At 34.9% G+C, this 25,055-nt stretch overlaps 3 protein-coding genes across 5 annotated transcripts; 1 reads left to right on the top strand and 2 right to left on the bottom strand.

Annotated features, from left to right (window-relative positions):
• Positions 1-398: 398 nt before the first annotated feature.
• Positions 399-10,224, bottom strand: LOC142532591 (nucleoside diphosphate kinase 3-like). Of its 3 annotated transcripts, XM_075638900.1 has the most exons (15): positions 10,067-10,224; positions 9,179-9,327; positions 8,981-9,092; positions 8,819-8,901; positions 8,365-8,428; positions 8,161-8,278; positions 7,815-7,969; positions 7,356-7,393; positions 3,326-3,396; positions 2,410-2,544; positions 1,843-1,880; positions 1,703-1,753; positions 1,193-1,360; positions 998-1,110; positions 399-696 (listed from the first exon to the last, which is right to left on the bottom strand). In XM_075638900.1, the coding sequence occupies exons 2-15, from the start codon at positions 9,301-9,303 to the stop codon at positions 573-575; spliced, it is 1,395 nt and encodes a 464-aa protein (XP_075495015.1). In that variant the 5' UTR covers positions 9,304-9,327; positions 10,067-10,224; the 3' UTR covers positions 399-572. The 3 variants fall into 3 exon arrangements, with proteins under 3 accessions (XP_075495015.1, XP_075495014.1, XP_075495013.1); XM_075638898.1 differs by lacking the exons at positions 399-696; positions 998-1,110; positions 1,193-1,360; ... (2 more) ...; positions 2,410-2,544; positions 3,326-3,396 and having other exon boundaries at positions 7,107-7,393; positions 9,179-9,360; positions 10,067-10,213; XM_075638899.1 differs by lacking the exons at positions 7,356-7,393; positions 7,815-7,969; positions 8,161-8,278; ... (3 more) ...; positions 9,179-9,327; positions 10,067-10,224 and having other exon boundaries at positions 2,410-2,541; positions 3,326-3,501.
• Positions 10,225-12,363: 2,139 nt separating this feature from the next.
• On the top strand, positions 12,364-18,386 carry LOC142533662 (uncharacterized). Its single transcript, XM_075640504.1, has 5 exons — positions 12,364-12,665; positions 13,793-14,927; positions 15,687-17,082; positions 17,176-17,256; positions 17,779-18,386. The coding sequence occupies exons 1-5, from the start codon at positions 12,584-12,586 to the stop codon at positions 18,373-18,375; spliced, it is 3,291 nt and encodes a 1,096-aa protein (XP_075496619.1). The 5' UTR covers positions 12,364-12,583; the 3' UTR covers positions 18,376-18,386.
• Positions 18,387-20,064: 1,678 nt separating this feature from the next.
• Positions 20,065-23,365, bottom strand: LOC142533549 (uncharacterized). Its single transcript, XM_075640364.1, has 6 exons — positions 23,069-23,365; positions 22,357-22,511; positions 21,942-22,159; positions 21,027-21,639; positions 20,408-20,920; positions 20,065-20,331 (listed from the first exon to the last, which is right to left on the bottom strand). The coding sequence occupies exons 1-6, from the start codon at positions 23,236-23,238 to the stop codon at positions 20,231-20,233; spliced, it is 1,770 nt and encodes a 589-aa protein (XP_075496479.1). The 5' UTR covers positions 23,239-23,365; the 3' UTR covers positions 20,065-20,230.
• Between the last annotated feature and the right edge of the window lie 1,690 nt (positions 23,366-25,055).

The following is a 25,055-nucleotide window of genomic DNA, read 5'->3' on the forward strand; positions in this document are numbered from 1 at the left end:
TATATACCAGATCAATTACAGATATAGATATGTGAAACTGTTACAATAAGTCTCTTGTGAGACGATCTCACGAATTTTTATCTATGAGACGAGTCAATTCTACTGATATTCACAATAAAAAGTAACTCTTAGCATAAAAAATATTATTTTTCATTGATGGCCCAAATAATATATCCGTCTCACAAAATACGATCCGTGAAATCATCTCACACAAGTTTTTGCCATAAAACAATGTCATAATGCTATGTTTTACATACAAAACATGACTGGTAACTAGCAAAAATAACTCAAAAGTGCAGGGTTTAACCGGAAATTCTTGATTGTTGTACACCCTGTTGAAATATGAATGGGGTAAAAGTAATTAAAAAAAGTATCAGCGAATAAAAAGACAACAAAAATGAATGGACCAAAGTCTTTGAATTAAAATTGTAGTGTTACATTATTGGAGGCATAGTCTTCAGCCGATAAATAGATGAAACCACCTTGGTTATTTAGATGATTTACCAAGTACTCCATGCAAATTATTGGGTAGTTTCGAAGAATTTATTGACAAAAGAAAGAAGAGTCGCACTTCAATTTTCACCATAAATCCACTTCTCAGCATTGCTTGCGTAACTAACCAACTCCTCAGGTTTAAACCATAAGTTGATTTCATCCTTCGCTGTCTCTGGGCCGTCACTGCCATGAATTATATTTCTGGAAACAATAATAACAATGACAGCATCATGTTAGCAATGGAAAAACTCGATTAATTGTATTAACACTAGTATGAAATGTGAAAACAGCAAACCAGATCTAGCAAAAAATAATGCAAAATGGCAGTTTTAGATTCTTTTACTTTATTCAAGTCATGCAAGTATTTGTCCCGCCAATAACTGTTAAGTTTTGGCTTAACATTGTTACAATTCGGCCGTCTGATTTTTCTACATTCTGGCATTGTGAACGATGATATTTACGACGCCAAAAAAACCCAAAACTAAGCTTATTAAGAGCATACCTTCCAACCACGACTGCTAGATCACCTCTGATAGTTCCAGGTTCTGATTTCTGTGGATCTGTAGCTCCAATGAGCTTACGGCCGTATTTGATCACTCCTTCACCTTCCCAAACCTGAATCAGCACACTGGAGTAAATTAGGTTATTGCCAAAGATTGTGTACAGAGTCTGCAAGTGAGTGCTTAGATATTCTAACCATGCCAATAACTGGTCCAGAGCTTAGGAAATCACACAGCCCATTAAAGAAAGGCCTTTCCTTGAGGTCATGATAATGTTTCTTCGCAAAATCCTTTGAGGGAATGATGATCTTGATTCCCACGAGCTTGAAGCCTTTCCGTTCAAACCTGGATATGATTTCCGAAATCTGAAACCATAAGAAACTTGGTCAGATTAAATATTTGAATACACGCAGATACATAGAAGTGTCAGGCATTCCTAAACCCGAAACATAAAAAGTGGATGGTTCCAAGATTTTTTTTTTATTCTGTGGATTTTTATGGTCTTAATCAACACGTAGTAAGACCAAACCACATTAAACACTTCTTCCTAGGTCATTCTGTCCGGGGGATAAGTAAATGAAAATAAACATTATGCCATGTACTAACTCTCGTGAATACCAATCGAGCAACAAATATAAATACTGCTCGATAGCCTTTTTATAGGATTTGAAAGAATTTTTAAAAGAAAAAGCTCGACAGAATGATACCAAGCCCCTTTGCACTCCATCCGGCTTGATGGCGATAAAAGTTCGCTCCATCTACAAAAGTAACAATGCAGCTTCATGCATCAGAAAAGGAACAAAGAAACCATAGAGACGGCAAGACAAGGAATGTTTGGTAGAAGTACCTCTGCTGCGTGTGCCTCCTGTTCCCGAAGCATTAGAGCTGTAACACAGAAAAGAGAGACAGAAAATAAAATTATAGTGCTTACTGATGCTCAGGTTTCATATCTTTGGCAAATCAAGCTACATGACTGAAACTTGAATCAACCGTAAAATAACAGCAGAACAAACAGCTTCTGAATTGTATACAGGAAGGCACATAACAGGGAACCAGGGGTAAATTATAAACTTAAAAATAATGGAGGCTCGTGGATGAAGTAGCTTTCTTGGAAGTGCGTAAACACACCCAATTTCTAATGTAATCCAAGGAAATTTTCATCCCGTTACATTGCAGAAGCTTATAACAGTTGCTGTAGAAGAGGCACCGGATGCACAATGCCGATGTTAAGAAAGGGACAAGGCAGCTCTTCCTTTTTATCTCTCCAGCATTCCACTAATTAAACTGATGGAGCGGGGTTTGAAAAAAGAAATCAAAGGCAGCCAAATGACGATAAAAAGCAAGCATTCATCTATGATAAAGTACAGCATTTCTATGGAAAAGAAATTCATTTTAGAAGGGAACGTGCTATAACCTGCGGCAGGAAGGGATAAGGCCCCAGAAAGCCAAACCTTATATGCCTTTCCTGACTCTGTTGCACCATATGAAGCTAAAGACGAAATTCTTCCTCTGCATGAAACTGCAGCTGCAGCTGCAGCAGCATGACCTCCTGCAATAATGAAGTTACTCAACTTCTGTTGTTCTTAGCATGTTAAGGCAAAACGACACATTTCAATTTTTGCTCAAATAATTTATTATTAAATGATAAACAACAGGCTCTGATAGTTCAGCACATATTCACAACACCACCATTCATTCAGGCTGCATGTGTGCACGGATTTCATAGCTGGCCCGATCAATCATTTTTTAATTACATACTCATAAAATAAAAACAAAAAAATTCGAAATCTAGCTCGTTCAATCACTCATAACTCTCAATAAAAATCTTTCTCTCGGCACTAGAAATTTAATAGGGGGGTGAGACTTTATAGAAAAAACCACTCAGAAATTGAAAATTTAGAAGCTAGAGAACATTATTCACAAAATTAACGGAAACGCCTGCCCCTTGTACACAATCAAGCAACTAGGAGGCATTGTGCGCAGAAATTCAGAACAAAAACATCGAAGAATCTAAACAAATTCCAATCAACTAATCAAACAGCATTTACTGAATCATGACCAATCCAGACTTTCAGTGATTAACTGATCAGAACAATTAAATGAGTCATAAACACAACTAAAACTGAATAACTGCAATTTTCACATTTTAAAACGATAACTAACCACTCACAAACTGCAATCACGCATACATAAAACTCTAAGCAATCAGATCTAATTAACATCTCCATGCATTGCTCATCAATAAATGCTGTAAAGACGAACAATAGCATACAGCTGAAAAGGCGCATATTCCAGAAAATCCTCCGATCAAGAATAAGCTAAAAAAATACCGGAAAACGAACGAGAGGTCCGTTTGGACGCAGCTGAAAGGAAAGATTTCGCAGATCTGCTGATTTGAGACCTCATCCTTCCACGATTAATCCGTGCGTGCGTGCGTTGTCTGGTTGAATGAATGAATAAAGTGAAACAGCCGAAGCAGTGAATGGAAAGTGCAATGAGTGGTGACTTTTTTATGGTATAAAGTTTCGCTGATTTTTTCAACGCCGGAATGCTTGCAAAGTAACACGTGTTTTTATAATTTGAATTATTGTTAATTTTATTAAATTAAGTGGGGAGTAGAATATCTTTTCATATTCAAAATAAATTTTTGTAAAATTTTAAAAAATCTAATAATATTCGAATTCGACTTTTAAAAATTATATAAAAATATAAAAGTATCTAAATTTTCAATAAACTTCAATTGCTCCATGAAGATCATTAAAAATAAAAAATATAATAGTTATATATAAGAAACAAAAAAATTAATAAAATATATTTTTATGGTATATTTTATTAAATAAAAAAGAATATTTTTGGAATTTGGAGGAAGAAATTTATTTTTCAGAAAATATATGAGAACCTCCAGGTTAGTTAATCAACCTTTAAAAATATAATAAATATAAACACAAAATATAAATATATTTATTTAATTAAAATTGTGAAAATAGAATCTGTTAAAAATAAAATTTATGATAAAATTAAAAATTACAAACTCACAAAATATATTAAACTACACACTTATAAAATTTTCTATATTCAATTGTATTTTTCTTCACAAATTGAGACCTATTTACAGAATTTATTTGGAAATGATCAAAAAATAAATGCATCGTTACATACATCATCACACACTAACTTTCAATATTTTCAACTCTTATTTTCAATACTCTTTTCTTGTGATAATGATCATGATACAATGATTGTCTTCATTACGTGTTTTTTTATGTTGTCTCATTAAAAACTTACTATGAAAAATTTATTGGGATAAAAACCATAGTAAGAGAAAAATAATGCAGTCACGTATACTCCTCCTCATGTTAACATGAACAATTCTTCACAAATTTCGTAGATGTACATCTCAATGTTATGTATATGTTTTCTGAATATTATCGTAGGAAGTGTCTTTGTGAAGTGATATGATGAATTTTCACTTGATTGAATGTAACGAATATCAATATCTTTATTCTTCTCAAACTCTTGGGTAGATGCGAAGAACTTAGGAATATGTTTTGTTTTGTTGCTTTTTATGTATCATTCTTTCATTTGAGTAACACATGCATCATTATCTTCACATAGTGTAACATCCTTCTTGTCGAATGATAATCCGCAAGAGATTTGGATATGTTGGGTCATTGATTTTAGCCACACACATTCACGGTTTACTTCATGTAGTGCAATAATCTCGGCGTGATTTGATGAAGTTGTTACGAGTGTTTGTTTATGTGAACGCTAAGAAATTGCATTGCTTCCACGAGTAAATACATATCCGATTTGGGAACGTGCCTTGTATGGATCAGATAAGTACCCAACATCAGCATAACAAATTATACTTTTATTAGTATCTTTTAAATATAAAAGTCTCAAGTCTGTCATTCCTCGTAGATAACGGAATATATGTTTAATTATGTTTCAGTGTCTCTTAGTTGGATATGAGCTAAATATTGACAATAAATTTACAGCAAAAGATATATCAGATCTTATACAATTTGCAAGATACATAAGAACACCAATAACACTTAGACATGGTACTTCTGGAACAAAAATAACTTCCTCATCTTCATATGGACGGTATATATATTTTTCTATGTTTAATGATCTAACAACCATTAAAGTACTTAAAAGATTTGATTTATCCATATTAAAATGTTTAAGGATTTTTTCTGTATAATTTGACTTGTGAACAAATATTCCACATTCTTTTTGTTCGTTTGCAAACCCAGGCTGTACTTTGTTTTTCCAAGGTCCTTCATTTCAAAATCTTCCTTCAAGTACAAAACAACATTTTGAAACTTTTTATTTGTTCCAATGATGTTTAAATCATCAATATACACAACAATAATTACGCATCCGGATGTTGTTTTCTTAATGAAAATGTAAGGGCACACTGAATTTTTTACATATCCCTTTTTCATTAAGTGTTCACTTAGCCGATTATACAACATTCGGCCGGATTTCTTTATCCCATATAATGATCTTTGCAATTTCACAGAATAACATTCTTTTGGTTTTGAAATTTGTGTTTGAGGTATCTTAAAACCTTCATAGATATATATATATATATATATATATATATATATTACTATCTGGTGATCCGCATAAGTAAGCTGTGACAATATCCATAAGACGCATTTCTAAATTTTCAGATACTGCCAAACTAATCCAATACCGAAACGTAATTTCATCAATAACGGGAAAATATGTTTCTTCATAATCAATTTCAGACCATTGAGAAAAATCTTGTGCAACAAGTCGAGCTTTATATCTTACTATTTTATTTTTTTCATTTCGCTTTCGAATAAAAATACATTTGTACCCAACAGGTTTTATACCTTCATGTGTAAGGATTATAGGTCCAAAAACGTTATGTTTATTTAGCGAATCCAATTCAACCTAGATGACGTCTTTCCATTTTATACAGTCATGTCTATTTTTACATTCACCAAAATATTTTGGTTCATGACATTCATTGTCATTTATGATGTCAAATGTCACATTGTAATAAAATATCTTATCAATTTCTTTTATATATTTTTGGTTCCATATTTTTTCAGTGTTAATATAATTGATAGAGATTTCACGATTTTCATCAGTTTGTGATTCTAACAGAACATTTTCATCATTATGTATTTCTGCCGGAATATCATTCTTTATTTTGTGATCATCATGTTTCTCTGTGCATTTTCTTTTTCGATGATTTTTATCCTTGGAACCGATTGTACTTCCACGCTTCAATTGTTTTATGACATCATGAGTGTCTTCAATTTACTTTTTTGAAATTTCAAATTCGAGCAGAGACATTTACAACATGTATATATAATTTAGTTACTCATTTCGTGTCTGCAAATGCATCTGATATTTGATTTGTTATTCTTTGTAAGTGCACAATTTGTTGTACATCTTTTTCACATTGTTTAGTTCTTGGCTCCAGATGTAACAATGATGATATATACCATGTAATTGCATTTTCGATATGTTTATTTTCTACTCATAAGATTAGGAAGATTTCCTCATTAAAATGACAATCAGCAAAACGTATCGTAAACACATTGCGTGTATGAGGCTCAAGACACGATAAAAATAAATAAAAGTAAAATAAATATTATTATTTTTGGATATTTTTACTTTTTTCTTGTGTTTTGAAGTTTGGAAAAATACGAAGAACATTGAAATATCGTGCTAATAACGTGTTAAAAAAAAATTATGATAAAAATTAAAAATCTCAAATCACAAAATATATTAAACCACACACTTTATAAAATTTCATCCACTCAATTGTTTTTTCTTCGCAAATTGAGACATTTATTTATAGAATTATTTTTGAAAATAATCCAAAATTAAATATATAATCACATACTAATTTTCAATATTTACAATTTTTATTTTCAATATAATCTTCTAACACTTCTCCGATAATCGATTTTTGTTCGTTAAGCAATATGATTTTTAAGTAAGTCATCTTGCACCACACACACACACACACTCTGCAGATTATAGACTCGATGCATCCCGTCCATCGTAAAGCATCGGACAAATTTGATTTTTAAGTAAGTCATCTTGCACCATATACAAGAATGGCCAAGAACAAGAGCAACCTTACGCGAGCAAGTTGAATACCATGAACATCTTCTTGCGATCAGAACCGACGACAACGACCATAATGCTGTTGTTATTTCCAGCTACATAAACTGGCTATGTACATGATATAACCTATTTTTATTGGTACCTATAGCTAAAGTCAGCACATATATGCACAGTTCATGGCACAAATTGTTGGATCACTTAAGTCACGCTTTTCTTGAATCATCTGAATTCGATACCAACTTGCAATTGATCTGCAATGTTGCCAACCAAGAATCCACCTGAAACAACACAAATAATACTTCGCTGTAGACGATAAAAGTCAGAAAATAAGCATAAGTGCCACAACTCAAGGAGAATTTATAATATGGCAATACTTCTCGCAGCCGTGGCTTACAAACGAATAAACGATGGGCTCTCAAATGTATAACAATTATTTTTTTTCTTTTGCTTCGTTCTTTTATAATTCCACAATTTGGTGGTGGAGTGAGAGAGGAGCTGTAGAGACACTTGCCGATAAAGCCCAAAGAAAGTGCTAGTCATACACATTGGTTGTGGTAGTGACGTAACGTTATTGGAAGGCAAAATTTTCAAGAGACATGGCACTTTACAAAGTAATTTTAATAGTCAAGTAACTCGCAACTTTGAATGAGGCTAGGACAAGCATTTTATATCGAGTACTGTGAAAAATTTCAGATTCACCTGTATTTTAGAGATGCTCGCGCATTCATATCGCATTCCATGACTTGTTAAGATGTAAAAGCAATGCCGAATTTCCTCATCTTCTCGTGTTAGGCAAGGGAGAGGACCAACTTCGACAATGTCAGATAGGAGAGTTGAGTCTTGAGGACTCAAATCTGAAAAACACAAATTCCCTCTAAGAACGGTGCATTTGAAATCAACTATACAAACAGATGTAGAAAAGGGTGGTCACGTGTAAGAAAAACAAATCAAATTGAGGGCCAGAATCTAAAGAATCGGATTATTTGCTAAAAAGGGCAATATAATTGCATAAAGCTTGAAAAGAAAAATTCGAAGGTTCAATTACCTGTACTTGCCATATACAAATAGATACAAGAGCCATGGAGGACTAGAAAGCGAGGAAGCCAGTCATCAACTTCAGCATCATCAATCGGAAGAGGCTCTCCGGGTAATGCTGCCCATCTCTGCAAAAAAAGAACATAAAAAGTATATAAATAAAACTGTAGAATTCAATACCCAAAAGCATTAACACAAGAAACATCAATAATACCGTTCGTACGAACAAATAGCCCGTGAGACGAGCTGATCGCAAAATTTCATCAACATGCTCTAACCTGTGTAAAAATGATGAACATTAAAACCCAAAAATGTTATGTCTAATTTTTAGAAGCCTGTAGGTTTCGTCTCCTTCAAAAATCTATCAAGTCACGCCAAAGATCTTTCACATCCTCTCACTTCAGCAAACCTCTGGTGGTGAAGAGGTGGTTAGGACATATGAGGAGAAAATATAAATGCAATTTACAAAACTTAAATGAATAAACAAAACAATATTTTGTTTCAATGAATGACACTCATGAGACACCACATAGAAGGATTTGAACCGTCACGGAACGGAGAAGAAGACCATCTTTGAATGCATTATAAAGATATAAATAGATTGTATCTCAAAGGGAAATAAAGAATGGATGTTGCAAAATAAATAGTTAAGAATGAGAGTTTCTTACTGGGCTTTATAGTGAGATTCTCGTTCTTCTAAATCCCCTATTTCTGAACGTAGTGATGCTACCTCCACAGCACTTAATACAACCTGCGAGTTTTAAAATTTTTAGTAGTCATAAACTAAAACTTGCATTGCCAAATGATTATCTGTCAAGCGTTCATGCAACCTTTTCCTGACCATTTGGACCTAAACCCCATGAAAGACCCTTTAAACTAAACAAGTTCAACATGGATGCAGCGGTTTTGAATTTTTGGCGAGCCCACGTACGGCTGTGAGACCTAAGCTAAAGCAAACAAAAACAAACAGAATCAATCTGTTTTACATAAAATTTATATTCCCTTTAATAATTCTTGAAAGAACGCACCCCAAAACGCTAGAAGTTGTTAAATCTGTGGAACAAGATGTTTCGCTTCGAGGTGAATCTGCACCAGAAGTTGACTCGGCAAAATGATCCGGAAATATTTGTATTCCACGAGGACCATCACCCATTAAGCTTAACTTTGGAAGTGAAACCTTCGCAGAATAATATAGAAAAGTCAAGGTCCACTATCAAACATAGGAGAACGATGTTATCTCCACAAGTTCTACAATCAAAAACTTCAACCTCATTAGGAAGAATGACTGTCCGATCACGAAAATGATGACCACATGTCACACGAAGATCTATACTTAAAACTGATCATTACAAGCCACACCAACTATCAACCCAAATTTTTTATTTTGTATTTTTAACAGCGAGACACCAAGCAATATAAAAGGCAAACTAGAGCAAGTTATAATCTCTAATCAAAGATTCCAAGTGAGAGTTGAATATAAATAGGTTAAACACGATAATAACTTAATAGCTCTAAAGTAGTTCTTGAGTCCAAAGAGCTTGAAATCTAGATCTCTCAAATGTATCACAAACAGGACAAATCATTGGTAAACCAAGGACCAAAGCTTAAGGTTCTTTTTTACCGATTGATCAACGCATAAATTATCAACATCAAAAGCTTCCAACTATGTATACCAAACAGATCCCTTTAACATACCTTCTAAGCGAATAGGACAAAACTCTTCAGCTAAATTAATAACTTCATACAGCACAGTTTCGCTTGATTTCGGAAAAATCAACACCCCTTTTCCAATCTCACAAAATATTTTACACTAAAAAATTCACTTGACCAAATATCTATAAGCACACGCGCACACGCATAAATCCAGTACCGATAAACGCAATCAGATTTTTGAATGAATAAATCAAAACTCTCACCTCATACAACTTGGAGCCAAAACCCAGATGACAATTTCACTAGAAATACCAAAAATAATTTATAATAATTTTTTTCTTTTATTGTTTTGGCAGATGATGAACTTGGCGAGACGGAGTTGATCTTCAGGTGGAGCTGTTGACACAAGTCATATAATTGGTGCATCGTTGAAATTACTCTTATGCACCTAGATTGCTCCGCTTGCGGGATTCTGTTTGGAGGCTATTTTAGTAATATCAGATGCCGCATGGGTCGGATGCTATCATTCTTTTTCTTTGGTGCGAAGGAATTAGTGATCACCATTATGATAACAGTTCTATCCACTTTAGAGTTTTTCGTTCACTTTTTTTAAAAAAAACTACAAATTTCGTTTTTGTGATTTTGTTTCTTTAAGATTTTCAATTTTAATTTTAATAATATATTTTGTAACTTTTTGATAATTTTAATCGTTTTTTTATTACCGAAAATGACAATGTAATAATTTTAAATAACTTTATTTCAAAATCACAACATGGAAAACGATTAACTTTGAATATCGAAGACATATCAAAATTTAAATTCAATAATATAAAATCAAATAGTGACAAAGAACTAACATCGAATTTTTTTTTTAAATTTTGTACTTTTTGTGCGCAATATAATTTTTATTATTATTTAAAACATATTTCATCCTTATCAATTGTTTTTCCCAAAGCATATATATATTCTAAACAATTTTCATGGGTGATTATTTTTTAAGGGGTTTTCCCAAATTCGATTAGAATAATTATTTAAATCGGATCATTTTAGTTATATTTAAAGCTTATATTTTTTATAATGCATTTTTAGATCATGATACATATTGTCGTTTGAATTTGCATAAGATTGAAACAAAATTCTTTATTTTGAATTTGGATAAATTGATAAAGTTGCTTTAAAAAAAAAAACAAAAGTACAATTGTAATTTTATTTTATTAAAAATTTAGAGGTAATGAATGACAGTATTTTATAATGACTTTTTGGATAATAATATACTATATTTTTTTAAAATTTATAGGAGAGATGTCTTTGTATTGGCGCACATGGCTTTATTGTTGTTTGAGCAGGTTTTTTGTGACGGGGTCTAACAATTTATTTTATAAAATAGGTAATGATACGTGAAACCGTCTCATATAATTTTTTTTTGAAAAAAATTATTTAAATTATTTTTTTATAAATATCTACATTATATCATTAAATCTAATACACTTAAAATAACTAATTTATGATATTATGACCACGTCCCGTCGATGAACTAATTTACGCATAGAAAAAACATGTCAAATGAAAATATTACGCATCTCCGGAGGTCAACTCGTTTCGTCTGACTAGCTGCTATCCACGATACGATACCAAATGCTCGCCATTTTGTTTTGGCTGCCTTCGCCTCCGACCTCTCTCTAAATCTCCCGATTTTGTTCTTCCTCCCCGCATATCTTGGAATCGGTATGATTTTTCTCGTTGATGGAATACATTTTCGTTCATTGTGTATTTAGATATTTCTGTTCCGCCGCAATCAATGGGTCAAAGTCTCGGACTGTGGACGGCTGTGTCTTAACGGCCCAGGTTTTATATTTTCAACGGGGAATTAAAGGCGGTTTCTTGATTTGATAAGTGGGAAGTTTCGTTCGGAAACTGCTGGAATTAGGGTTTCTGTTTTTATATTAATCTGCGGTGCATTACTTTGCATTATTGTAGTTGTTCGCTTTCCTTCTTTTGCGGTCATTGAAGTTACTTTGAAGTAAAGTTTTGGTTGATTTTGTTGTTGGGTGGCGCATTTGTGGGAATTTTAGAGCTTGGAGTTTGTTAGAGGCGAAGTGAAGTTACAGCCATGCCCAGGAGTTCGAGGCACAGATCACATAAGCAGAGCAAACACAGTTCAAAGGATCATCCAGACTCCGAAGAGGATGTAAGGACGAAGGTTAAAGGTAGTAGGGATGAGAACCTGGCGAATGCTTCTCGCGATTCAGCTACTGGTGAGAAGCGCAAAATTTCATCCCAGGCGCGGGAAGGCAAGGAAGGTAAAGATCCGAATGGTTGTGGGAATGGCGAGGCCTCCGAGGAATGCTTTTCATCAAAACGGCGGAAAGAGAAAACCGACATTGGCGATGCTGGAGACAGGTGGAATGGAGGTGGGGAAGAAAGAGGCAATAGTGACAGGATCGTGGAGAAGGAAAAAATCAAAGGGGACAACTCTAAAAGCGAGTCTAAATTGAAGGAAGTGGGCAACAAAGGGGAAAGTTCCAAAATGGAGTGGAAGAATAAGGAGAAAAGATATGAAAGTGGAAGTGCTGGAGAGATGGAAAGTTCAGCAGTTGTGGTAGTGAAAGAGGACAGTAGGAGTAAAGGAGAGGCTAAGAGGAACTCTGAGAGGGATTATTCTGGTCAGAAAGAAGGGAAGGAATACAAGGGCAAGGATCGCAGGGCAGATAAGGAGAAGGAGAAGAATTTAGTCCAGGTTAGCAAGCGTGGGGATGCTAAGACAAATTTAGTGGATATGGATGTTGGAAATAAGCAGGAATTACAACAGTCAGGGGATCTTGGTGTGGAGAGAAAGGTTAAACGTGGTACGAGAAAACTCAGGTTAGGCGACTTTGAGTTGTGGAATGAACATGTGATTGACAACTTCTCTTTGTTTCTTACTTATTTCTGTGTGCAGTCGAGTAGTTCTGGCGGTTAAAACAAATTCTGGTTCACTCGAGGATTTTTGTTTATTTGATTTTAAAGTTCTTTTTTGCATCAGCCACTGATGTTTGCAATTGAACCACCGTTCAAGTAAGAAACTTTTATCTAATGAGCATTGCACCTGTCTACACAATCACTTATGGCCTTCATTTTGAGTTATTGGTGGTAAGAGTTATCCGGGTGCTTACAGAAGATGACATTTCATAGGACTTTATACTGGTTTGGAATGAGGTGGAAGTTGGAGGGAGTACTCATAGTGAAATTGTTTAGATGTTGTCTTGTTTTGCTGTTGATTCTAGCTGAACACTTAGAGCACTTTATGTGGCATATCATAGTTTCATTTGATTTCCTCATTTTAATTCATTTCTAAACCAAACCGGACTAATCCCGTGGAGTCAGATAATTGACATAAGAAGAAATTCGAGGAACTTTTATAATCAATAAACTGGAAGCAAGAGAAGATATCTGGTTTGACAAAAGAGATTCTTTACAATATTCCTAGCATCCTTCCACACATCTTACTAATGTTTGGAATAAATTTGGCACGCGGTGTGTAAAAGGGACTTTTAGATTTAGTTATGATTTGATTGCATTGTAGTAGGAATATTTTTATTTTATCTATTGATGGATCTTTTCCGTCCATTGAAACGCTTTGTTTTCCCTCTTCTTCTGTTTTTTTGTACAATTTCTCTTTCTCTGCATGATGTATTAAACAAAAGATTTTTCTCTCTCAGAATGCTTTTATGTTTGTGGTGTTTGTGAAGCAACTAAACAACCTAAAGGCTTGTATTGCTGTGTTGATACTTCATAAGTTCTAGTGGAGTTATTATTCAATATTATTAATAAAAGTAGGATAACTTTAATTTCATAATTTGAGGAATATAGGTTTTTTTTTACTATTTAATAGTCCATCAATTTAGAAGATTAGTTGATCTACAACGTGCCATTATTTTCTGGAATGGTGTGCCAACCCTGAGAAGGAGTACTAAGTATTTCTAAACTGAAAATTTAATTTCTTTCTGCAGATTTTCCTGTAAAACTAGAGTTACAAAATCCTGAGTTAGAGAAGGAAGTTGATAAAAGGTTATGTCGGAGAAGAGAAAGCTCCAGCGATAGAGGTAAACATCATGATGATTTTAAAGAAGGTGATGAAAGAGGATTGTCCTCAAGAAGTGACCATGCCAAAGATGTGAAATACAAAGACGATAAGCCCAAGGATAGAATTTATGTAGATAAATATCACGAAGATGACCACAAAAATTATGGGCAAAGGGATGAGAAGTACCATGAAGAAATGAAGAACGATAATAAACATCGAGATGGCAAGCATAAAGAAGATGTTAAGAAAGATGCCAAGCGTAGAGAAGATAGACATCGTGGAGATGGTGATAGAGACAATAGACATAAAGATGAAAAGCATCGTGAAGATGGAGAGAAAGATACCAAGGGGAAGGATGATAAATATTGGCACGGTGCTGATCGACGCAGGGATTATAGGCACCGTGAAGACAGTGAAAGGGAAAGCAGGCGTGTGGATAATCGATATTGTGATGATGGAGGAAAAAATGGTCGACATGGGGTTGTTAGGCATTATGAAAATGGGGATAGAGATGATAGACACCGGGAAAATGATTATAGAGAAGATAGCCATAAAGATAATATTACCAAGGAAGAAAAACATCGAGAAGATTTCGAAAGAAAGAGTCGGTATAAGGATGGTAAGCATGTGGATGATTTTGACAGGGAGAAGATACCAAGAGAAGCAAAGTATGGTGAAGAACTTGCGACAAGGTACTGTTCTGGCGACAAATCTGACCCTAGGCATTCAAATGACGGTGTTTGTGCTGCTGATCATCATTCTAAACATTCAAGCACACATGATGATAGTCCAATGCATGATGATAGAACAGTTAGGTATATAGATGATCAAGGTAGGAGAAGAACTACTGAAAAACAGGATAATCGTGATGTTAGGTCCCGAAGTACCAAGAATCACAGATTTGATTCGGAAAAGAGAAGTGGAAGCGAAGCAGGAATGGACTCAGTACCTGACAGAGGGCGATCTACGTCAAGGAATGCTGAAATTGAACTTAACTTAAGCCATAGCAGAAGGGGTAGGTCACCCAGCTCAAGTTCTCTTACTCCAAGGGATAACTATAGGTAATCATTAATGTCTAGTAACATCAATCCAAAGGTTATTTTGACTAACTTCGACTAGCACACTGATGCGAAACTCAGAAATGGTTGTGATCCTAGTGGAAACTATTTATTTTTTGTTATTCTGAAGGGGATAAATTATTAGTTGTATGAAAGTTTAGCCATTTACAAAGAGGTCGGGTGCATGAAGAAAAAAACTCAAATTTTTGGAGTTGCTTGATGAAATTGAATGGAAAGCAGATTCCATAACAAATAAGTCAATTATTTTGTGAAGAGTATATTGGAGGATTCCATGGGTTCTTCTCACCTGATGCTTTAATTTCTGCCAACTTTTTAAAAGTCCATATTCTAGTGTTTCTTTTGTTGTCCAACGATTACGTGCAATTTCAAATGGAAGGAGGAACAATTTTTGTGCTCTCACTCTCTCTGTGTGTGAGAGTATGTTTTTGGGTGTGGAGTTGGTTCAGTGGAGTGTGTTAATTCTGGTGGTATCATATCCTTGTGAATTTTGACTGGAGCATAAGTGAAGGTTAATTTCCATCTTCATTGACACCTTTATGTTGAACTCCAGTGAGCCAGTTGTGATGCAACTTTTTGTTTTGTAAAAGATAATTTTTGGTATCGACTTTGCTATTGCTTATATTTTCATGTTCTGTTGTAGCATATGCATTTAATTAATAACAATAATTTAGTGTATAGTTTGTTGTTCTGTTTGTTGTTCTGATCAAACATGCGTATGCACTTCCTTTGGCTTTTGTCCAGGCTCATCAAGCAGGATGAATACAAGCATAGGGAATATAGTGATGAAGAAAGACTTTGGCACAATATGACTTCTGGTAGAGATTATGCTCTGGGAGGATCTGAAAAGACCTCATCTTGGTCACTGGAGAAACTTGGCCAGAAAGAAGATGGCCATTTGAGAGAGTCATCTGCTGAAAGACGTTTAAAATCAGACACTCGTTCATCACCATTGAAACGACCGGATAAATCTCCATCCTCAAATACTGATAGGAGACAGTTTAATAGGTCTGATGTAAGACGAAATATTGATATTGAAGAATTGATGCAGAGGAGTAGTGGCTCTCGAGATATGAAGGACCACACTGGGAAGGAAGGTAGGGAACATCGTGAGTTGGCCATGAATGTGCTTCCTAGAGATGAACATTCACAAGCTGAATCTGATACTATATCCATGTCTTCCTCTTTTACACGAAATAACCATTTATCTGGAGGTTCTAAGTCGTTTCCACCTCTTCCTCCCCTGAGAAGAGGGGTGGATAGGCCTTTAATGTCAGGCTCGATTGAAGATGAAAATAGATTTAAGTCGAACAACCGTCATAGGAGGAGCGGCGGCGGCGATCCTAATCTGGGAAGAATTAAAGGAAATCCTTGGAGAGGCGTTCCAAGCTGGCCGTCTACTGTTCCAAATGGTTTCATGTCTTTCCCACATCCTCCGCCCCCTGTCAGTTTTCATTCAGTAATGCAGCCATTTCCAGCTCCAGCGATGTTTAGCATCAGACCACCCGTGGATTCAAACCATCCTGCTCCTTATCACATTTCCGACAATGACAGATTTTCAGTCCCTGTTCGCCCAATGGGATGGCACAATCCTGTTGATGATTCGTGTAATCCATTGCATTCTTGGGATGCAAGTCATGCTGTCTATCGGGATGAGGCTCACAGATGCGGTAGGCCAGGGTGGGACCATTCTAGAAGCCTGCCTGGTGGTCATGGCTGGGATACTGGAGATTTATGGAAGGGGCCAAGTAACACTGCGTGCTTGGAGATGCAATCATATGACCAAGAGAATGACTTTTCACTGAATACAGATGAAGCATTGGCTTGTCAATCTATTCAGCCAACTCAAAATGAACAAATTTTTCCTGATGAGCAGGCAGCAATCAATGATGTTAACCAATCCACTTATGAATCCGAAATTAATTCTGCGGATGCTCCCATTAATAACCTCAAGGATACTAGTAGTTTAGCTAAAATCTCAGAGAAGGATGATGTACCTTTTTGCCTGGTTTACCTTTCCAAGCTTGATATTTCTGCTGATCTTACTGAACCTGAGTTATTCAATCAGTGCAGAGATTTTATTTATATGGATCAGAGCATAGTTTCTGATATAGATGATTTAAAGATATTATTCATCGAGGTAAAGGACACTTCCATATGTATTTCATCATATTGTTCTACTCATATTATAAAAATAATTGTTTTTTTAATTATTTTCATTTTTTTATGACAGGAGGCCATAGAAGCTAAAGTAGCACCTCACCAAATTTTAAGGTCTCCCCTATCTGAAACTGTGGATGATTCTGTTTTCCAGGTATTTGATGATGTTGAAGAATGATGTGTTTTTGTGTTTAAAGGAATATTTTATAAGCATATTCACAATACAGAATACAGTGACTTACAATTCATTTAAATTTCGATGCCCATTGTAGAGTGAGATTTTCTTACATCAATTTATCATCGTACAATGAAATTATTGTTTTGTCGGCATTAGTGTCCGTGAATTTATTTGTGATATTTTGCTGATACTGCAGTTTTTCTGATGAGCAAAATAGATAATTCATCTGTGTGTAAATTATCCTATTAATCCATGATCGATCCCTTTCACCTTCTGTGTTGAGATGTATAGGCAGCAGCTAGAAGACCTAGAAAAAAGAGACCTTTCTGGTAGAATCTGTTTGGTTTTATTACATATGCATGGGTTTATTTATTTGGCAAGGAACCCTCTAGGGCTTTGCATGTTCTTGTCTGTTTCTATTGAAATGCCAATTTTCAAGTACCCATCGTTATGCATGTATTGATTTTTTTCCTGGTTTCGATTCAATTGTGATTGCAGAAAGCAATAACCCTTTATGAGAGCCAAAAAGGTAGCTTTGACAAAGTTATAAATGGGGAGAAATTTACAAGTGCCAACCTACCTTTTACGAAGTCTGATCACGAGGATCTTAACATAGAAGACAATAAAACTGAGAAGCCTTCTAGTACCAGTGACATGCAAGATGGAAAATACGCACTTTCGCATGTGAATGTGGAGTTTACTCCTCCAAATACTTCATCAGATGCTGATGGTTATACTGTATCTGCCCATCAAAATCTTGATCTACCACCGGCCAGCACAATTGTAAAATCCAAAGAGCCAATTTCTACCAAAGAACATGATAACATGATGGTGTATTTAGCCTCAAAATTACTGCTGAAGGATCAGATCATTGAGGAGGGACCTTTGTCTGTGGAAAGCATCGAAGGGTTCCATGCTTCTTTACCTGCTGAGGTGAAAAATGATGGTAACATTGAGGACGTAAAGTCTGGTGTTACTAGTTATGGTACAATTCTAACTGATGTGTGTTCAGAGGTGATGATGCCAGAGTTAGTTGTGTCCAAGTCAATAATTTTAAGTCGGATACATCATTCTCCTGAAAGTAGTACACATTGAGACGATTTATATTTCTGAGTTTCTAAATGGCAATCTGTTTTTTCCCATTTCCAAAAATCTTTGCTAACCCCTCTGTACCCTTCAGTTACAAAATATTTTCTTTATCAAAATTCAAGCGACTATTATCATCGCCAACTAATGGTCGGTGCCATTAGAGGGCAAAAATGAAAAATGTAAGGCTGTTTGTATTTTATTTTATATTTGAAATGTGGTAAAAAAAAAAAGCTAAAGTTAATAATTCAATAACGTTCACAACTTGTATTGAATTGTAACTCACTTGAATGTTAGGTTATTTCTTAAGAACTAAAATTGTGTTTAAAAAAAATTACCTAGGAAATTTACACAAAAGGCCATTATGAGTGTAACAGGTAACCCCACTTGATCTTTTTTTAAAAAAATTATTTAATTTTAAATCATTCTAAAATGTTGAATCGAAGTTGATCTGAGTTTGAAGTTATGGGAAGCTTTAAAATAGTAATTTTAAAGATGTTTTTAGTGAATACACTTTCGTTTTTTGAAAATTATAAAGAGAGTTCTTAGTTATCGTGCCTTAAGTATAAATTGTTTCTGCTTGTGATTGGTAAAATCACTTGAAAAAGTCGATTGAAGAAGAAAATTTTAAATTAGATATTTTTATCTTGAAAATCACTATTGTATTCAAATTTCAAAGGGAGTGTCGCTTATAATTCCCTGAGCTACTACTACTACCAGGGGTAATGGGCAATTCAAGAAGTTGGGAGAGGGCCTTCAAATTGATCCGCTAAGTGATTAAATAATTATTTTTTGATTATATGAAATTGAAAAGAATACATGAATACAAGCTTGCTTGCAGAACCTTCGACTTCAAAGTATTTGGGTTTTGGTAGTATCTCTAGGGAGGACGAGGCGAGGAATGTTACATTTTCAAAAATCTTTAGACACCGATTTGTGCAATTGATGATATTCAGTCTCATTCTACGTTTGTTTCGAGTTTTACAATAATTAGACTTTAAAATTAATTATGTTATCAATCACACAAACCAACCTCCAATAAAAAAAAATTATAAAAAATCTAACATAATATTGTAGAACATTATTTTTTCCACCACCACCAATTTTATGGCAAAAATTTGTGTGAAACAGATCTCTTATTTGGATCATCAATGAAAAAAATTACTTTTTATGATAAAAAATATTACTTTTTATTGTGAATTATCAGTAGGGTTAACCCGTCTTACAGATAAAAATTTGTGAGACCGTCTCACAAAAAATCTACTTAAATTTTTTTTAATGCGCTTCTCCATATGTCAAAACTCGATCAACCAAAATAATAAACGTTAATTTTTCGAGTCTTCAAGATTCCAAGGACTCAAAACCGTGCAATTAAGGAACAAATTCTGTGTTGATTACTTATTGACGAATGTCCATGGTGCCAATATTTAATTCTTCTTTATTTTGGATGGGATAAAATATATCATTACGCCGCGCAATTTAATATTTTGTACGTGGATTTTTATGTCTTATATATAATAACGAAATATTATATTCTCTATCCATATTTTTTTCTTAAAATAAATAAATATATAGTTTTAGTTTTACCCTTTCTACACTGAAATCTTGGTTCCACAATGCTAAACCGTTGCTTGAAGACATGAGAAAGGAAAAAATCGTGGAGAAAATTGGTGGAATTAAATTGAAGCTTTTGATGCCAAAAGAAGAGGATACTGAACTATACTGTCCAAATGCAAAGGAATTGTTTCTATCTTATTTTATAATGTACAATAATATATTAGAGTAATTGTTTAATAACTATTCTCACAATCAACTTCAATTACTCTTAACACAGCAAAAAAGTTACACCCCAATGTTTGAAGTGTCAGATCGAATTACCTTGAGGATTGGCAGTTGAAGTTGAAGCTGACGCAGATGAAAATCGCATAGAGAGTAAATCATCTTTGCTATATTTCAATCTTTGATCTGCTGAGGCAACAATTATAAATGGTTACGAGATTTTCATAAACACCAATGGTCGAGATAAATTTCAGAAACATACCTAGAAAAATCTCATCAGGTTTAATGATTGGCATTGACAACTTTTCCTGCTTTCGCTTGGGTTGTGAGCTCATAATATCTCGTGGAGGAGATAAATAAAGGGAATTCCCCTTGTCAAGTGTCGTCACAAGCTCGTGACTCACTTTAATCTGAGGGTGCTTTTGACAGAAAGATAAAAGACAATCTTTTGTCAACAACCAACAACCCCTGAGATCAAGGACCTCTAGTTTTGGGGGAGGAACAAATAAATCGATCCCGGCATTGGTAAGCAAAGCATCACGAACACTGAACTGAATCAGTTTTGGAACACAAGAAGCAAGGTAAAGACATGCATCTGTAAGAGAATCAGTTCTTAGAGACAAATAGCTCAATCTACCGAACCTAGAAAGAGGGCACAATGCTGCATCCTTAATTTGTATTTCCTCCAAGTCTAGTTTTTCCAGATGACTGAGATTTTGCAGAGCGGAAAATGAAGGGACCTCGTCAGGAACATTATCGTTGTGGTGAATCAGACCTGTTGCAGCAGACCGAAAAATTAGCTTCATTCGGTCCCACATTGTAAACAACAAAAGATGACTTGAAAATGAAAGGAACGTAATGTTTTCTGAACACAAGTCTACCTCCTTTCACATTTGTCCTGCTTAGGTCGATAACTTTGAGTGATGGCATCATGCTAATATACAGGACAGCTGTATCATCAACGAGTGTGCCGGCCAACAGTATAGTTTCAAGAATAGGAACAAGTCCAGCTAATGCTCCAACGCCCTCAGAACTTATTCTTGTATTGCAAAGATTCAAGTATCTTAAATTAGCTCCTATATATGCTATGTGTTCAACTGAATTGTCAATCAGTGAGCTATCACCAAGATTCAAATGGGCCATTGCTTCCATAGAAGATAAAAAGCAGAATGAATCGAGGGAACAGTTGGATATATCCAAGAAACTAAGCGTATTAGTTTCAACATACTGGAAAACTTCGTAAGCATCTGTAATTTTAGCCCCATGCATTATGAGTTTCTCCAACTGAGCTTTATGACGAATCCCTTCAAATAGAGAAAGTATGGTGCAGTTACTCATGTTCAGGCATGCAAGAGATGACAAATCAGGCAACTCTGTCACACCAGTCCAAGCTAGATTTAAAATTTTCAACTTAGGGAGATGCTTGAGATGAATAACTCCTTCATTAGACACTTCACTCCCCCAAAGGTCTAGGTGTTCCAATTTTGTGAGAACCTAAAAAAATTGTTGATTATTTAAATTAGACGGGACCAACTTACACATTGGACAGAAAAAAATATTAAAACAAAGAAAACTTTGAGTATAAACAACAGAGTAGTACATCTGAATAACAAGTATGTCCAGTTTACGTTTGCTGCATGAAAGACTCACAGTACCATCACACCACAGATGCACCAAAAGTAAGTTCAGATCCATTAGCAAAGGAATGGGTTAAAAGCCCATAACAATACCAATATCCATTAGTAGCAGCAAGCTGGTGGGGGCAGGGTGGAAAGAGGAGAGAGAAAATTTTCTACCTGAAGAGAACCCAGAGCTGAATCTGTGACAGGTAACCCGCCTAGGTCCAAAACTAACAAACTGGTTAGTGAAGCAAGAAGTGCAACTCCATCTGAGGTAACACCTGTTTCAGAAATGCTCAGCTTCTCAAGGGCTGGAATCGACAGAAGATGCTTAACACCAGCGTCGGTTATCTTGGAGCATCTTGAAAGGTCCACCTCCTTTAAACTAATCATCCCTGAATTGAAGGAATCGAGCAATTGTGAAAACCCAAAACACATAAAACCTCTACATCTGTAACCGCAATCACTCAGTTCAGCTCTCACATAAATCTGACCGCAGGTAAATCATGTAATCAATGCTCGATGTCTACTAAAAAAATAAAGATATTTATAAGGTGGCAAATATAGTACCAACAATGAATCAATTGTAAACCTGTTATACACCAAAGCGCTGAATTATTGATTTTATGGCAATCTGCGAGAAACAGAGAAGACAAGTACTGAAACGCTCCCAAGTATGCCATCCATTCTGCATCTACACGGTTCTCGCCTCTCAAATCAATTTCTGCTACACTGTATTTGAAAACTCTGGAGGTGGAAAAACATATCCAAGCTTATAAACCCAACATACAACCGAACCAAGAAAGCCATCCAGTCCATAAACATACGAACAGTAAAGCAATGATTTCAAATGTAGCATCAAATCAGTTATTACAGAACATCTCACGTATTTATACTAACTATATTGCATCCCCAACTGAAATGCTCACAGGTAAAATACTTACACTTCCAAATTTTAATATATTTTGACACAACAGCAGATTAGATGCTGGAAAAAGGACATGGCATGCTAATTAATTCATACGCCAAGGATCAATCTACTTTTAAACCATTGCATAGGTTTGCATCTATTTCTATACCACAGCTATATATCTATTATCAGAAATCTGGATATGGTTACATAGCTAATTTATGACAAATATATACAGGCAAACTTCTGGCCTGCACTCCTACTATGTAAGTTGCGTTTTACAAGATTTATTTGTGACCTCAACACGAATAACAATCATACCCGAGCTCAAGACTAACAAACTGCAATCGTGAAATGTGCCAGCCCACATAATTACAAAAATTTGAAGACATACTCAAGCAGAGAAGGGAACAGTATGCGACGGCGGACGAGCCGGTGAAGAAGAGCCTCTCCGAGTTGAAACGGCATGCGCTCCAGAGTTCGCCGCTGCCTCCGCCACTTATCTACCGCGGCAGCACTCTCAGTGGCCGCCTCGATGCACAAATTGACGAGGTTGCTCTCCATCACTGTTGCTTGTGTCCTCAGATCCAAGGTTTTCCTGACTTTGATTTCTATCTGTGTCCGAATTTTTTTTTAGGCGAATATGGGACTATATTTGCTTGGAGATCAAGTACTGACCCCATTTCTATTATTTTTTCCTTCAAAATCGTAATTGTTTTATGAGAGATGTTTGATTAGATATATAATTATCAATATTTGGTAAAAACTTACGTGAGACGGTCTCACGGGTCATATTTTGTGAGACAGATGTCTTATTTAGGTAGGTCTTGTGAGACGGTCTCACGAATCTTTATCTGTGAGACGGTGAGACGGGTTAACCCTACTGGTATTCACAATAAAAAGTAATATTCTTAGCATAAAAAATAATATTTTTCATGGATGACCCAAATAAAATATCTATATCACAAAATACGACATGTGATACCGTTTTTGTCTTTCATATAATAAATCCAGTCGATATCTACCTTATAAAATTGATATAAAAAGCAATATTTTTTATATAAAAATTTATAGTTTTTCATATCTTAGATCGAATCGGATATTTATCTTACAAAATTGACACGAGGACGAAATTGACACGAGGACGATGAATCAAGAGTTTTTGTGGTTTTATTTTATGATGATATAAATCAGACAATAAAATTGTTCAATTATTATTATTCAATTTTTAGAACAAAAAAGAAAAAGGAAAAACGACATAAAAATTAGAAATGGCCCATAATATGGTCTTGGGTTGGCATAATGACAGTCTGGACCATTTTAGTTTGGGCTACACCATTTATCAATTAAATGGGCCTGTATTTTTGGGCTACCCCTTGCACTCCCTTTCACTATTTTTTATTATTATTTAATTTTTCACTAATTTATTAGGATAAAATCTTCCATTTATTTAAAGTACGAGTATGGATTGATGATGTTTTGAAATTTATTGTTGTTTTCTACATAATGACTTTCAAAATGAGTGCTACGAGCCTTATTTTCAATAGTTGATCATTGAGAGCCAGTCTAGTTTCATCGTTGGAAAATTTTAGTGGGACGAGCGTAGTGAACGGAAGGTTCGACACTGTCTCCAGAGGATCTAGGCCATTGATTTTAAAAAAAATTGATGAACTCCATGTATGTGTGTATAAATATGAACTTTTGATCTTTTTATGAGAACAGTATTCCATAAGGTAGGATGAAATCTTTCGTCGTGAACGCAACAGCTTAATCAATGAAACAACACGCCGACTGTTGGTGGGCTAGGCAGTGACAGGTGCGTGGGAACCACAGAAGCATGGGATAGACGCAAAAGTCTAACAAGCGGCCAAAATAAGCCTTTTCGCATGTGACTTATTCTATCGACCCCCATTTCCAACGTAATTACGTTAGTACCACTTTCAAATTGACGGACCTCGTCAGTCAAGTGTCCATAACGTTCTTTGTACTATTGGTGTCAAAATACGACACGATCCGTTAATCCGACACGATCCAATACGAAAAAAATCAGGTTTGGGTTGGGGTTTTTCGGGTTCGGGTTGGGTTCGTATTGAGTGGATTCGGGTTAATGCCATGTTAGGTGGGTTTCGGGTTGAGTCGTGGGTTGACCCGCGAACTTTTTTTTTGAAAATATTACCTATATTTTTATATATGTTATGTTTGAACAAAATTTATTGTATATTTATATGATAAATTTTCACCATTTAATATTTATTTTGCATATTTTTTTTAACAATTTTTTATTTGATTTAGTAAATATATTTTTAATTTTCTACGATTAAACTTTCAACTTTAAATCGGAAATTTTGTTATTATATGTTTAAATTAAAATATTATATTTA

Source organism: Primulina tabacum, chromosome 18 (assembly GCF_025594145.1).
Source record: "Primulina tabacum isolate GXHZ01 chromosome 18, ASM2559414v2, whole genome shotgun sequence".
Lineage (NCBI taxonomy): Eukaryota > Viridiplantae > Streptophyta > Magnoliopsida > Lamiales > Gesneriaceae > Primulina > Primulina tabacum.